Here is a 16,354-nt window from a genome sequence, read left to right as displayed (position 1 = left end):
GCATTTGAATGCCCACAATGTGCTTGCGCTCACGAGATACACTGATCACCACCAGATCCCCCTGATTTTGGGTTTGCACATAGAAATTCTTTTGATTGATATGAAGCCATTGTGCAGATTGAGGGACATACTAAAAAGTATAATTCTGTTTGTTCGTGTAAGTTGCCAAGCAGCAGCTGCTTGTACAGCAAAGAATGGTAAGGTACATTGGGCATGTGCACATTTAATTAATGGAACAATCACGACACATGATTTCTTTAACCAAATTGCAATGACGTGAAATAAAAAGTTGTCTAATGCCTAAAGATATAAAGTATAGACATACACATACACACAGGATGTGCTAGCTTCAATCCCCCATCAGGTGCAGACTGTAGACGTCTCAATAAAACTGCTAACCTACACTAGGGTCACATTTCTCCATCTGCTGCTGATTTGTGTGGAATACCGAGGTTGTCGCCGCTGTAAAATTTCTCTTGCTGCTGACGTTGAAGAGAGAAATCATCTTCAAGTTTCTACATGGAGAAGAGAAAAGCATGATGTCGACACACTCCAAGACAATTAAGGGTATTAATGTAGTTTCTACTACTATGATGACACATGGTATATTTGACAATAAAACTACTATTACAGCACCAGAGTGGAATATAACGGTCGGTCATTGGTCATTGGCTGACCACAAATTTTGTCAAGGCGTAATAGTTATTGCATGGTAGGGAATCAATCAGTGACCCAAACATCTAGACAACTGACTGAAGCATCAGGCAAAATCTAATTATAGAGTTGATGATCCCAGCTGCGTGAGTGCATACATGACAATACTGTAATACTGTAACAGTCTATATTTTGATAGCAAATAAATATAGTAATGAATAAGATGCAACAAAGGACTGAAATCAAATAAGAATGAATGCCTACAATTTAAAATGTCACCTCTTTTGCTAGAGCAGTGTCAGATCAAAAAATTTGCCTTACATTCCACTCTGCAGTACTATGCTAAACACCTATGTATGTAAGATCCACTACTGCTACTGTAACTACTACTGATACTGTAACGGTATCAATAAAAGTATCTGGATAAATCAATGTCATCAAGTCACTGTTCAGGGAAGCATGCGACTCTCAGCCAAAGCTAAGAGGATGCAATTGTTTCGATCTGTTGCCACGTAGACATGACGATGGATGCTTCAGCAAAGCAAAGGAAATTCGACACCGGATCCAAGACATGGTCATGCTGGAGCTTGTTCCATTTTTTCGTTCAAGACAACACAATGTTAGATGTGCAAGTTCTCTTGTTACTCCCATGGATGTCACAGGTAAGGAGGGTAGGTGCAATGGTCTACTTATGAGTGGTTTCAGATTCTAATATATATAGTAAATATGTATGAATATACAGGATCAGAAACCTCTAATAATTGTGGCAAAGTAGAGTTCAGGTAGATAACAGAAACTTTGAAAGGATGTCAAAGTGGTGAGTCAAACCCCATGCAATCAAATACGTAAGGTAGAAGAAGGTCAATTTTGCTCCGTTAGCCATTTGAAGTAAAGGAAAAAATTACTAGCCAGGAAGCAATTTTATCAGCCAGCTCCGCCTTGTGAGAAATGCTGGTAATCAATACATAAAACAAATAATCCCGCAGAGCAATGACGTCCTTCCTGGCAGATTCTTTATATCTGGATCCGAACTTCTCATCTTACTACCTATATTTTGCAAAATCTGCAGCACTCTCGTTTTGAGTAGAGGAGATACAGTAGCAACAAGCAGTATGAAATTGGTGCATTAATAGGGACTAGCTGTGGGGTCCACAGGACGTCATGATTTGATATACACATACGCATGTGGGTGCTGTATAATACGGTCTCTGGTCTAGGTACATTAGACTAGGCATGTATAGTGCCTGCCTTCTAGTCTCACGTAGCCAGACGACGAGAAAGGGTTCTGGCTACGTGAGACTCCTCCTTCCTTCATTTGCACTAAAATACTGTAACTGTGTCTTCTTACATGAGTAACCGCAAATTTACATAGGCCTCGGTTCCAATGATGCTGCAAACTGTTCGATCCTTTGAATGTATTGCTTGATACAACATTTTATAGGATTTGTGCCCCAGACTGATGTGGTGTGTGCTGTGTATCAATTTCCTGTCAAGTTAGTGCTAACGTGGCACAATACAACATAGCCACTGAGATTTCATTCCTTTTGAAAAGCATTTTGTCCCTCTTCATGCATGAAGTCTCTCACGCTGCCTTACCAGTGTTCAAGTTACTTATCTCAGCTACTAGTTACTAGTAGTGCTTGAAGTGGTCACTAGCAACTAACAATTATATTGTGCTTAATAATTACCATTTGAAAAATTTAGTTACCATAGTCACTAAAATATTCAAATAAAATTTGACCAATGTGACAAACCATTTATGCACCACCGATTTCACATGTTGCACTCGAGCTGCCACACGTGCGTGAAAATTTCCAGTGAAACTCCTAATGTGTATGTAAGCCTTATGCACGAGTACTGCATGACCTAAAATACAGTATTTTTGCTTTGGTATGATGCTCAAGCATTCTGTGCTCTAGAGAAAGCCCTGCAGTTCAGATGTACAAGGATTTCACGTAAATACTACATCCTAGAATTGCCTACATGTCACTGAGACCAAACAGATTGATCAATTTGATGTACTAAACACAATCATGACGCAGAGAATGCACAAAACATACACAAACAATTTTGCCTTTATTGCACTTTCGTACCTTCTTTCTGTCTGTCAGCTGGGTCTTCCAGTTCTGCAATTCTTTCGCAAATGCCTCTTCCCTTTCTCTCAACTTGTCTGTTTCTTGCTGAATAAGTAGCTGCTTCTTCTCAACCTTGAAAAACAGACAACTTACAAGAATGAACATTATAAACTAAACTAAAGCATATCATAAAAATAATCCAACTTCCTCCACTGTAAATAAAACAGTTTGTCTAATCCATCTACACTGCAACTAAATTACTGTGCTTTAGTAATACATTCCAAAAGCAATAGAAATGAAACTTCACGTTCCTCTTTTGACAAAAAATAGTGCCAATACGCTATCTTTCTTTGTAAGCTATAACACGTTTACCTGGAGAGACTTCAGTTCATCAAGTGCTGCTTGAGATGCTGTTTTGAGCTCCTGCAACTCCATCTCATGTCTCATTTCCATCTTCAACTGTTCACCCTTCTGTCGTCTTGTTTCTTGAGCCTCAAACTAAATAATACCATTAAAAATCTGCGCTAAGATATCACAAAACACATCCTACAATAAACACACACACACACACACACACACACACACACACACACACACACACACACACACACACACACACACACACACACACACACACACACACACACACACACACACACACACACACACACACACACACACACACACACACACAGGGCCATAGAAAACATTCCGGTTTTGGCCGGACCATATTTCAAATTTTGTACTTCCACCTGTTGATGAATGGCTAAAACTTAAGGTTGAAGGTATAGGTAATTAAATAACTAATATATAGATATAATTTTCTATTTTCGCTGCTTTGAAAGTGTGGAGTGGAAAGTCACTGCATAGCCACGTTACTGTTGCTACCTCCCTATTATTAATATTAATTAAGCTAGCAGCATCACATTTCGCTTAAATCAGGTGATCATAGCAGACGCAATTGTTTGACAGTTGTCTTACTGGTAAACTGAGAAGTTGAATGTTGTTGATGTTGCAAACGTGTTTGTCAACAGTGCACATAGGCTGAGACGATTTGGACGTTTTGTCAATGGAGATTGTCTGAATCAGATAGTTTGCATTACAATATTTGTTGGCAAACAAAAGTAAAAACTTGATATGGGTATACTGGAAGACTGGTACCTGTGAACCACACCCTCTTAGCGCACGCTAGGCCAGACCATTTTTGAGATGCTTCCTATAGGCCTGACACACATCAGTACACATATGAGAATACATACATATACGTATACATAGTCACAAACAGACAGACTGACTGACAGAATGGCTGCAAAAAATGTTACAGAAATGCATTGGAATTACTATTGTAAACAAGATGGGTATCGGACAATTTAGTAGAAGTAACACTAGCTATGACAGAGTTCATGTAACTTGTAGTTGTTTTAAAGGAGAACTCTCACCAAATCAACTATCTCTCACATAAAGCAGTCACTTCATGACACAACCCTTTGCAACCGTTGACTGCAGACATTTACTGTAACGGAGAAATAAAGCATTGAAATTACCTGTGTGCGTGTTTAGTACTCACACGAGTAACTCTGATTTCTGGTTAGCAAGGAAGACCATATACGGGTATGGGCATTATTTAGTATGGGTGTTATTACGGGCGAATACGGTATTTGCTTATAAGAAATAAATGTGTTTGACAAACAGACAGACAGATAGATGGACAGACAGAGACATAAACAGACAAGCTGACAAAGCCTTACACGTTGTTATATGAAGGCAACAGATGCAGCAACCATGTAAACACACACCTGCTTTAGCTTATCCCTTTCTTCTTCTTTGTCTCTTGGTCTTCCTGAAGATGATTGGTGTCTGAGCCCTTTTCGGTATTCGTTCACTCTACTTCTTGAGTCACTCTTCCATTGCTTTGGCAGCTGCTTCTTTTCCAGTGCTTGTTTTCTTACCAGTTCTTCCTCATTTTGCTGACTTCGTTTCTGATGCTGTTCAATTTCCTACAGACAAAACAAAAAAAGAGTTATGAACTACATCACACAAGAAACATGATAGCAAGCACACAGAGACTAAACCCATAAACATGTAGATGGCAATAATATTCAGCAATAAAACAAATGGATAACCTTTTCATGTCGACAATGCATTTGATGTCTGTGCATCAGAAAAGCTTCCTTTAGCTGGTGCTTCAAAAGTTGATGCTTTTCATGTAGCTGCTGTTGCTCCAGCTCCCACAACTCATTCTCACCGCCTACACACAACATAAAGAACACATAATCAGCATTGCCCTTGAAAATGAGAGTAGGTTTAGATCGTTACGAGGAAGGTAGAATTGACAAAATTGAAGAAAAGAGACTAATGCATCACAACTATACACCCCAAAACTTGACTACTGGTACAAAGAACGTTTGTAATATCTGTCATCGAGTATGTCGTTCCAGAATTGTTCAAACCTAATCCTGTACGCACTGACGAGACACTCCACATTCCCTGGTGACTTTCGTTTTGTTTCCACCGAGCTCATCGTACTTGCGTAGTACCACTAGCTTTTCAAATGTGTATGATCTTCTGCCACACTGCGAAGATCCATTCTCGATACCTTCTGGCTGTTCGACTTTTCTCTTCTAGCTGGGCTGGGCTTTGGTGAAGCTCGCCGTGTGCAGAATTACTGGGCATGTCTAGTTGCTCCCTCACCATTACCGGCACTCCCTCGTGCTATATTGGCATACCAGTATCGTTACCAGAGTCCGACAATCAAGTTCCTGGTAATCCCCGCTTATACCGGCATGCAGCAAATGTGCAGAAATATGGTACATTTGAAACCTTAATTTAGAAATTAAAGCCTGAGAACATATTAATAAAAGTCCTTCTTGCCTCATAAAAACAGTTGCAAAATACACATGGCAAAAAATTAGAACTTATTTAATAACAAACATAAACTTGCAGTATTAAACCACAGCTTGCTATCCCTCAGAAAAAAAACAAAGGAATGTATTTCTTTTAGAAATTTGTCAAACAGCCACAGCCAAAAATTCAGCTATAAATACTCAGCAATGTTCTGGAAGCTGTTCACATTTACAGTCTATAGGTGGCTATTACTAATGAAGACTACAATTTACCATTCAACGTACATCGCAATCCAAAGTGGGTAGTTATTCCACAGATGCTCAATAATATGCAGCAAGATAGTATATGTCAACCAGACAGCAATCATATGCTATAGAAGGCAGTCAAAATTCATTAAATTGAAAAACCATGTCAGTCTTGCATCATGGTAGATGGCTACTGACAACAAATGGAAGACTAATGACAAAGAAGAAACCCATCTAGAAATGCCTGGCAAGAAGCATACAAAAACAGTCAATATAGAAGATGTCACGTCCACTTGCCTACTTTGCAGTACTCAAGTCCATTCAAATGATTCTATACATTCCTCAGCACGTCACAAGTAGATATTTTCTTGAAATTCCAATTTCAGTACTGTAGCTCAAACCACTGTTTGAAATGGCTATTAAGTGTCGTAATTACATATTTTTCATTGATCAATCATTACCAGCTTGTTTTAATTACAAGGAAGCCTTTGTACATCGTGCATGTACCAACCACAGGACTTAGAAACTTGCACTGGTCTTTACTTAATTTGACATACTAATGGTTTCTGACAACTAAAGTCTATCACTATTAATCAGCAAAACAAATCAGAAACTTCACTGCAAGATAACACGTTTGTGTTTTCTACATACTGTTTATTGTAAAGACAAACACTGTAGCTTGCTCACCTCGAATCATGTCCTGCTTTGCCGATAGAAATTCCTCTTCCATGGCTTTGACAGCTTGTTTGTGGCCTTGGTGAAGTTTCAGAGTATGCTGTTCAAACTCTTCCTGAAGACTTGCATGAAAATCTCTTTCCTAACAATTTTAAATACATCACTATTCATATTGAATACGTAGGCAAAAACTGTTCCTGCTACAACTGTACATACTGTTGACTACAGATACAGATGCAATCTGTACATGTGCGTGCCAGTACACCACACGCACTAGCGTGTGTGTGTGTGTGTGTGTGTGTGTGTGTGTGTGTGTGTGTGTGTGTGTGTGTGTGTGTGTGTGTGTGTGTGTGTGTGTGTGTGTGTGTGTGTGTACCATCCTCTATTTCAATAACAATGCAGTGTGTTTCATTGCCTTACCCTGTCTTGTTGAGTTATTTTCAGTTCTTCCATTCGTCTCAGTAGAGTCTCTTTTCGTCCTGCTTTAGGAAGTTTGTCAACTTCCGCTTTTAGCTGCTTCTCTTCCTGCTTCAAGCTGTCCTTGAATTTCTTCAGCTTCTTCACCTAAATTAGAAATGACCATTTAATCACAACCCATGCAAAGTAGACATGCATACAAAAGCAGGGTTACTAAAAACTGCCTGGGTAGCCAACAAATGCATCACATAAACAAACAAAAGCAATGTGTGCATGACATCACAAACACCCTCCTTATACCTGGTCATCTTTGAGTTTCTTAGCAAGCTTCTTTTCTTCCTGCTGTTGCTGCTGTTCCAGTTTCTCCACTTCTCTCTTCTGCTGACGACTAAGATTCTCCTGGTCTGTCTCTGCTTTTCTACGAAGGTCCTAACAATGTATACAAATTGTGGTAAAGAAAAGAAATCACTCCAGCTACAAGGCATATATGTACGTGTATGTGCATGCATGTATGCACTCATGTACACACGTACACGCGTGCACTCACACTCACACACACACACACACACACACACACACACACACACACACACACACACACAAACAAACTCAAACACACAAACAAGCAAACAAACACACCTGCTCTTCTTGATCAAACTGCTTATCCATTGCATCACGTTCTTGTTTCACTTTCCTCATTAAATCTTGTGTTTCTTTCTGTTCTTCTCGTTGTAACAGCTTCATCTCACGTAGTTCTTGCCGTCTATGATGTAAACCAACATATTAACTACTGTATGATCAGGCTATACACAATATCACAGCTACAAAAGTCATAACTGAAAGCACTGTCAATACACCACAGCTCTACAAAGACAATAACAAAGATAGAATATGTAAAATATCAGTTAAATTGACTGATTCACCTGTAAATCTGCCTGAAACACTACCAGTTTAGAATATTACCACAAGAGCAGTTAACTAATACAGCTGTGGCCAAAAGTTGTCGGACACCTTAAAAAATATAGTTAACATGACAAATATGGTTCTCAACAGGACTTGCACTAAACATTATGAACTGTTTACTCAAAGAGAGTATATTACACCAATATTTAAGCAGATTTAGGGATGACAAAATTACTTTAACCTGGTATAGCAATTATTTGACCAATAGCTACGTATTCCATTACAGTGTGTTTGTTGCGATTTAGAGAATAGCCTATAAAACTATATTAAAACCACAATTTTATTGCACAAGTGTAGCTATAAGTCTAGCAGAAGTTTCTGAGCAATTTGACTCATACCAAGCTCACGATGGCCAAGACACGGAACTACACCGAGGCGGAGAGGATCAGGATCCAGGTGCTGCATGAGGAGAGTCTGAGAAGCTGCCGCCAGATTGCTCGCAGCATTCATAAATCCCCTGCTGGCGTTGCAGCCTTGCTCCAGAAACTCCGTCAAACCGGTAATGTGAGGGACAGGCGCCGCAACTGGACGGCCACGAGTCACCATCGCTCGAGACAACAGGAACCTGTGCAAGATGAGCTTGCGAGACAGGAAGAAAACAGCAGTAAAATTGCACCAAGAATGGACAAATGGTGGTGCAGTGACTGCTTCCATCAGGACAACTTGCAGAAGGTTGCTAGACCATGGTCTGAGGTCATGCAAGGCCCGAAAGAAGCCACTCATCAAACCTGACCAGAAGAGGAAGAGGCTGGCTTGGGCTCGTAGGCACAAAAATGGACTCAAAGACAGTGGAACTGTGTGTTATGGTCTGATGAATCCAGTTTCCAGTTGTTCGCAAATCCAGGGAATGTCAGGGTACAAAGAAGGCCCGGAGAAGAGTGGAAAAGACTGCATCGTTCCCACAGTGAAGCATGGCTCGAGATCTGTTATGGTCTGGGGGTGCATGTCAAGTTCTGGAGTTGGAAGGCTGACTGTTTGTGACAGAACAATAAACTCTGAGAAGTATCGGGCTATCCTCCATGACACAATGTTACCTGCAGCTCGTGAGATGTTCCGGAATGGCCAGAACTACACATTCCAGCAGAATAATGCTCCACGCCACACCTCAGTCTCAACAAGACGATGGTTCCAGACCAACAATGTTCGGGTGATGGACTGGCCGCCACAATCACCAGACATGAACCCAATTGAAAACCTGTGGGGCGACCTGAAAATAGCTGTCCGACGTCACCAGCCGACCAGCAAGGCCCAGCTGAAGGCTGTACTTCAAGACGAGTGGCATAGGATAGCTCCTGAGAGGTGCCAGAACCTGGTGAACAGCATGCCGACAAGGATATCAGCTCTGATCCGTGCCAAGGAACTGTGTACAAAATACTAGCAATTATTACTGTGATATTGCTAATTTGTTGCTGTTATTCTTATCTCAAATGATGTCTATCCCTATGTTACATGTTACTCCATATATTTAATGACCCTGTTTTGTTAGTTTTTTGGCATAATTGATATTTATAATAAAAATATTGTTATCTCAAATTATAACTGTTATGTTAAATTTATTATTGAACTACAACTGCAATTCTAACCAAATATGACCAATTTACATAAAACATGACATGTGTCCGACAACTTTTGGTCACAGCTGTATATGCATAAAATTATATGTTCTATTTAAACTCCATTTGGCATCAAATAAGCAGCAAAATCTTGAATGTTAAGATTTGGAATACAAGGCATTGAAGCCTAAGTATGCATTCCTTCCAAAACATGTTTGCTCTGTCAGATGAGTATTGGCCAGTCTTATGTAGCAGCAATCTCACCCTTTCCATTGTGGTCCGACAGGAAAAGATCTGGTGAGGTTCCTTTGAAGTTCCTGTGTTGGCACCAGACCGTTAACATTAAAGAAAAGCAATGTTCAGATTACGCGCATGCTCAAAGACACGCCCTTCTAGTGCACGAGATAGACGGGAACATGAGGCTGAGTCAAGAAATACTGTGCTGTGTGTTTTGCTAGGTCGTTCACTATACAGAATCTGAATGTGTAAATATGCAAATTGTACCAGTACTCTAGCTAGTACTAGATGTAGTCATCACATGGTTTACGTCTGCCATGATTGTTGCCTATGCGCTATGAACGTGTGAAGATTGAACTACAGTCAATGAGGAAGCATTCTCTTCAGCTGCACATCTTCTGCGTAGAAACATTGTCACGGCCCTTGCAGTTCTGCTTCCACTCGCGTGCCACTGCGGAAAACAATATTCCACAGTTTCTGTCCTGAATGTACTCTGAAGTGCATGAACAAACACCGTTGTGAACACTTACTTTCTGAATGGCATTTTCACACGTTTCCAGTTGCAGGAATAGTAAAATAAGATGTCTCTGGCGATCGCTGCTTGCACGCGACCTAAACTCACGTTATGTTACGAGTTCAAAAATTCCGTGTGGTAAGAACGTAGAGTTTGTAGTAGGGTATCACATCCTACTAGTGTTGTTGTGCTAAGTTTCTCTGATTTCAAGATTTTGGTTTCGTGTCTACAGTTTTCAATCCGGTATCCGAGGCACCAGTGCGCAAAACATCTGGACAGTGCTCTTTTGAAACAGTCAACGAAAGACTGGATCAGTTTGCCACGCATTATAATCCTATTTCAATTCTTGTCTCCGGAGAGTAGCCGGTTGCTGTCTCTTTGCTGTTTCATGAAACTTGTATGTCTTCTAAGGCAGCCAGTGTGAACGCAGAAGCTCGGATGTTGGCAAATTTCAGTTTTAAACATGATGACTCACAGAGTGCCATGCTGTACACTCATTTCACTGCAAAGACTAGATGCATCTAAATGTGAAGACGCAGAAAGACACAATCAAGTAGCTCTCTCCATCAGTGACGATAATTGGCTTACATTACATTTTCACTGCAAAGAAGAAAAGTAAGATAACATTGAACTGAATGACTAACTGATCCAGTCTTTTAGTTGACCGCTGAATAGTCAGGCAATAACACAGCAACTTCAAAAGAACCCCACCAGACCCTTCCCCCTCCAAGAGATGCCCAAAGAGTGAGACTAAGTGCTGGTTTGTCTTGCACTCTCTAGTCAGAAAAACTCTCATGTCAGCGACATATCAACAGTTCAAGATGCTTTCAACAAAATCAGTTGCTTGAATATTTGATTAAGAGGTACAGCAATTTTGTTTTAGTCTTGCATAACCATTCTTCCCTTTTTGACTCCTGGAAAGACAGATACTACCATTGTGCCACGGACAATATTGTGACCAGCAGCCAGTCCCACCAACATGCACATACATTGTTGCGGGCAGGTCAGATAGTACTTCTCAAACTAGCTGTCTAGATGTCAAACTTTCTGCACAACGATTTTGGTCAACCAGCCAACTTCCAGATTTTAAGTGGTAACTAGTCCTCTTAAATAAAAATCAATTTGGTTGATACTACAGTTTAGGCTACATGATGATTTAGTCGTCATCCTCACAAAGGTTACAGTAGTTTGGCAATTAAAAAGGTCAATTATTTGAAGTTTCATCTACAATTACATAGCTGCTGATAGCGTTTACATCCAATGTCATTATCACATATTCAAGACAAAGAACTGTTAGCCTAATAAGACTGACTCTTTTTTACAACTCCAGCAAATACTACTATATTAACTGTACCACCCACTCATTCCTGTATGTCAGTAAAAGCAAAATGTATAGATGCTCACCTCACAACCTGTGCTTGCTTGGCACTAAGGTATGTCTCTCCTTGGCTGGCATCAATAACTTTCACTGTCTTTGTTGTCACTGTCTGGCCGTCCACTTCAAAAGTTCTCATACGTGTTAGAGTCTTATATTGAACTTGATCATCAGTCTATACAATTCATGACAAAACTTCAGTTTGCTTACAAGGTTTTACTCTCTATACTCTTTGAAATAGAACAACAAAATTCTAATTTTCAGTTTCTGTTCAAACAACTTCTACCAGCCATTTCTTGAGCATACAATGCCATCCAACTATCTCAGTTACAGTTGTCTAAGCTTACAATTGGCTGAAATAGCCATGTGATCTAGATGTTGTAAACAGCGCTAGTGGTGAAAAGACACTCAGGCAGGCATGTAAAAGCAACATGCAACAAAAAACCAATTATGCTAAAGAAATATGCTACACATTACAGTTCAACCTCAAACATATGAGCACAGGTACATCTACTTGCTCATCAATTTTTTCAAATCAGCTGTCACTCCTAACTCCAATCCCTTTCAGTTCAAACTTCCTAATCAATGCCACCCAGATCCTTCTGTTGGGGTTATGTCTGACACCTGACTGGTGAGAAATTCACACAGTAACAATGTAGGCTTACGGAGTCCTCCTGTTATGCTACCACCAAAAACCACTCCGATCCAATAGTCTAAACCATGCATACCAATGTACAATGAGATAAGATACTGTCAGCCCTACCATGACTCTTCAATATTAGACATCAACCAAATATACATCTTGGTGAGGTGAAACTGGTTGTCCTCCCACCTTGCTGATCTTATGATACATGTCATTAGTAAATGCTCACTCACCAACATGTCTTGCAAAAATGATTCACAGTTCTACACAGCAAGGTGTATCTAGGAAGTGCTATTTGAACCTAGTAAAACTGCTTGTAACTCCAGATACCAGGAAAGATCACTATGTGTGCAGTGAAATAGTGATATCACCCGCATCAATCCTTCTCACCAACCAAGTGTCAATGATTGAATAGACAACTACTTTCCTTTCAAATAAAGCAAAACAAGTGCCAATATGAGACTGAACATAAAAACAGAACAAATGTTCTCACATCCAACATGCAAATAAGTCACTCTGTAGAGTATGGTATCATAATCCAATCATCATTCTTTGAGAACGCACTTCATTTAGCATATATCGTCATTATTATAAGCTTCCTTTACAAAGGGTAATTTATTAGAAAAAGTATGAAACTAACTAATTCAAGCTATTCACTGTATTCTGTAAACCACCAACACAACACACTCTGTTTTGTCCTCTTCACACTCTAATCAAGTTATAATCAATGAAAAAGAATTACCTTTCTTGATCCTGTTGTTACCAATGGTACAGCATTTGCAGCTGAAAGAACACCACTAGTTGATATTTTTTTCTTTCTCTTTTTTGCTGCTTCAGAAACTGGTTGAGCCTCAACATGGCAATCAGCTGAAGTCTGCCCGCTATCCTCTGATCCGGTCCTTCTCCTACTTTCTACATGTTCATTATCATGAAAGGCATTCTCTGGATGGCTTGCAGAGTTCCCATTTGGTAGTGGTGCACCATCCATGTGAGTCAAGTACGACTGAGTAACCCCGGAACTCTCTACAAATTCCAAACTTGTTACGCTTGCTTCAGGAAATGTTGAAGTTGATGTAGAAGCTGATGGTGTCATTGGTATAGGTGTTTGCATTGCTGAAGTTGAATCCAGTACAGAGTCATTGTCATCTGGTAAATCTTCAACTGTTGTTACAACTTCAGCTGTTACTTCTCTATAAAGGCCTAACAATGGTTTCCTGTCATCATAATCTTGTATAAATGGATGTTGTAACATCTCTTCAGCTGTGGGTCGAGCAGTTGGGTCTTTTTTTAAACACTTCTCTATGAAATCATTCAGTTGTGGAGACCTGACAAGTACATTCAATCAAAACACATTGATCTTGCTTTGATTGCCTTATTAAGATCCTTAAATTTGGTATAATTTTGTTGTTAGTGTGTATGCCTTTGGGTACTGTACCATCTCGGTATGAAACAGAATACACATTTTTATTACAATTCATAGTTTGAACATTAAATTATATTCATAATAAACTATAGTCTTAAAATGGATGCAAAAGTCTGATCAACAAATGTTTTGCATGTAATTTTATGTTTATAGACTTAAAATGAACAAAAATACTGGGGCAGCGGAAGCACATTCAGATTAGAGGCAATAGTTTTTGTTGAGACAGTCACCTGATATCATGAGATTACAAAAATTTACGGTCATTTCTCAAAAATCCTGAAAAAATGGCCTTCTCTTTTGGCTGATAAGGTTTCCATCCATGCTGCCACTGCAGCAAGTTTCACTGCAATCAATTGGGTTAGATTGACTATGATTACAGCGTCTTCAGCAGCTGGAGTGTCCACATCGGCATTATAGCTTGCTGTCTCTGCTTCCTCGACATCCCTGTTTTCTGTGGAGTAATCAGAAGTACCAAAAAATGAGTGCAACAATTTCTGCTTCTTTAGAATAGACATGAAGCAATCCAGACTGGGTCACAACGATGGAGCAAGCACAATGAGGAGATTCGCATAGATAAGCAAGTATGCAAGTATACGCATACCAGTGATAGAGAAAAATGCCCCTCCAAGCCGAATATTGAAGGGGCAGTTGCCCCTCTGCCACCCCCTCCACTGTTCTAAAATAAAATATCATATACAAACATAATAACCTAACTTAAGTTAGAGTTTAAGTTAAGAGTTTTAGCTGACATTTTATGTAGTTTGCGTATCTATCTAACGCCATATCACACTTGGTGCAAACTGTTGCACAAACAGAAATTATATAGTCACCTGTGACAAAAAGAGAATCTGGCCAGGCGAGACTAATTTATCTTACACTAGTCAAGGAACCTCACATTGCCCTACATTAATTCCTATTGTATTATGTCACGTGGGCTTTGACAGCCCTGATTGGTCGATATAGCGGGTACAAATCATTTGTACGCTGATACCCTACTGCCGTCAATAGAAACACGTATACCCTACCGTTGCTATGATCAACAGCACAACACAGCTGGTTTCAATAATATGCAGATGATTTGATATGAGCTACTAAATGCCAACTCACCTGGACTCCATTTTATTAGTTACAGAATGGTTACTGACAAACAAGTAAGAAGTAAGATTTACATACTCACAGCTCAAAATGAACAGCAATTCAAACCAACTCGGTGACTGGCAGATAATTGCCTCAATAATTACCGAGGCGAAGTCTTGCTTTTAGCTGCCACTCCCTTCAAGGAATAACAAGGATATCCTCAACGTGCCCATACGATAACTAGTAATTACCAATTTCGCATGCTATGTTACCATTCGGTAAAGATCCAACTTACCAATTGGGAGACAGCAAAAAAATGCGATTGACAGTGACTCATTGATCTCCGAGAGTGCCCAAGCAAAGATACCACCTTCAGCTCTCTCTCTCTCTCTCTCCCTCTCCCTCTCCCTCCCTCTCCCTCTCCCTCTCCCTCTCCCTCTCCTCTCTCTCTCTCTCTCTCTCTCTCTCTCTCTCTCTCTCTCTCTCTCTCTCTAGCTTCCAAAGTGTTCTGGATCTGGCCCTTTAGACCTTGGCAAGCAGATCTACTACCACTGGAAATCTTTTTGCTGTCTGTAATCTAATTGCACAAAAAGACATCCCTCGGAGTGTTGCATAACTACTTTCAGCTTCACGTCTGATTGCTCTCCTTAAATCAAATGGAGATGTATGGCCAATTGCTGTTGGGAAATGTATTAGGTGACTTACTGCCAAGGTTCTGTGCCTTCAAAAGAAAGAATCTTTTGCTGCTTATTTCTCTCCTCTTCAATATAGAGTAGCAGTTGAGGGAGGATCAGAGCTCCTGCTCCACCATATCAATTTGCTTATTGAATCCCATCCCAACTGGGTTCTAAAGACAGATCTAAAAAACACTTTCAACTCAGGGGAATGTGCTCACTTGCTGCCTGAGGTTGCAAAGTCATTTCCCAACATTTTCCATCACGTCCATCAAACGTATTCTGGTTTCAGTCCTCTAGTTTTCAATGACAGCTACAATGGCCATCTTTTGCAATCACAGGAAGGGGTTCACCAAGGTCCAATGTTATTTTCTGTCGCATTACATCCATTCCTTGTGGATCTTCAAAAGAGTCATCCGTCTACTAGAGTTATGGCATACCTAGATGATATGTTTTTCATTGATCCCCTGGATGATCTGCTCTCATGCTTGATGATGCGGAATCCAGTTTAAAGAAAAATTGGTCTTAAAGGTGCAGAGTCACGCTCAGACATGAGCACTGCATCCCTTTGAAAGGGTGCACTATTTCAAACACTCAGTAACCGCGAGGACTTGGATGCTCTAATTTGCACTGAAAAGCAAAGCCAACTGAACTCTCTATATAGGCTGAATTGAAACGATGAAGACATTACAATATGAGGTTGAGTTAGACCGTGACTCTGGTAGCTAAATTCTAGGCTCTTAGATGTAGTTCTCAAAGTTTTTCTTCTAAAACCTCAACTGAGGTTGCTACACTGCAGTTTCGGTAAAATTCGACAAGCACCCTCACACTTTGAGCCAGATCAGAGTTCCTTACGCTCTGCATGTGACCAGAAGGCACACATCACGTTCCCGTATGTTGCATCTGCCGTAGTCACGTCTTCTCTCAGCGTAGCCAAACGCACTCATTTCACAGTGAGCACCAAATTTTGTATTGTTTAAGCTTA

General features: G+C 40.1%; 1 protein-coding gene across 1 annotated transcript in view; it reads right to left on the bottom strand.

Moving 5' to 3' along the window:
• Positions 1-277: 277 nt before the first annotated feature.
• The window catches only part of LOC134177701 (serine/threonine-protein kinase 10-like), a 28,732-nt gene continuing 12,655 nt past the window's right edge, over positions 278-16,354 (bottom strand). The window contains exons 9-19 of the mRNA XM_062644484.1: positions 12,938-13,520; positions 11,582-11,727; positions 7,550-7,673; positions 7,211-7,339; positions 6,914-7,057; positions 6,506-6,635; positions 4,853-4,977; positions 4,526-4,726; positions 3,102-3,227; positions 2,748-2,861; positions 278-515 (exon numbers count right to left, since the gene is read on the bottom strand). Coding sequence (XP_062500468.1) covers positions 411-515; positions 2,748-2,861; positions 3,102-3,227; positions 4,526-4,726; positions 4,853-4,977; positions 6,506-6,635; positions 6,914-7,057; positions 7,211-7,339; positions 7,550-7,673; positions 11,582-11,727; positions 12,938-13,520 — 1,927 coding nt within the window. The 3' untranslated portion in view covers positions 278-410. The remainder of the gene's footprint in view (positions 516-2,747; positions 2,862-3,101; positions 3,228-4,525; positions 4,727-4,852; positions 4,978-6,505; positions 6,636-6,913; positions 7,058-7,210; positions 7,340-7,549; positions 7,674-11,581; positions 11,728-12,937; positions 13,521-16,354) is intronic.

This window comes from Corticium candelabrum, chromosome 1 (genome assembly GCF_963422355.1).
Source record: "Corticium candelabrum chromosome 1, ooCorCand1.1, whole genome shotgun sequence".
NCBI lineage: Eukaryota > Metazoa > Porifera > Homoscleromorpha > Homosclerophorida > Plakinidae > Corticium > Corticium candelabrum.
The sequence above is the reverse complement of the archived record's forward strand: the minus strand, read 5'-3'. Positions and strand labels throughout refer to the sequence as shown.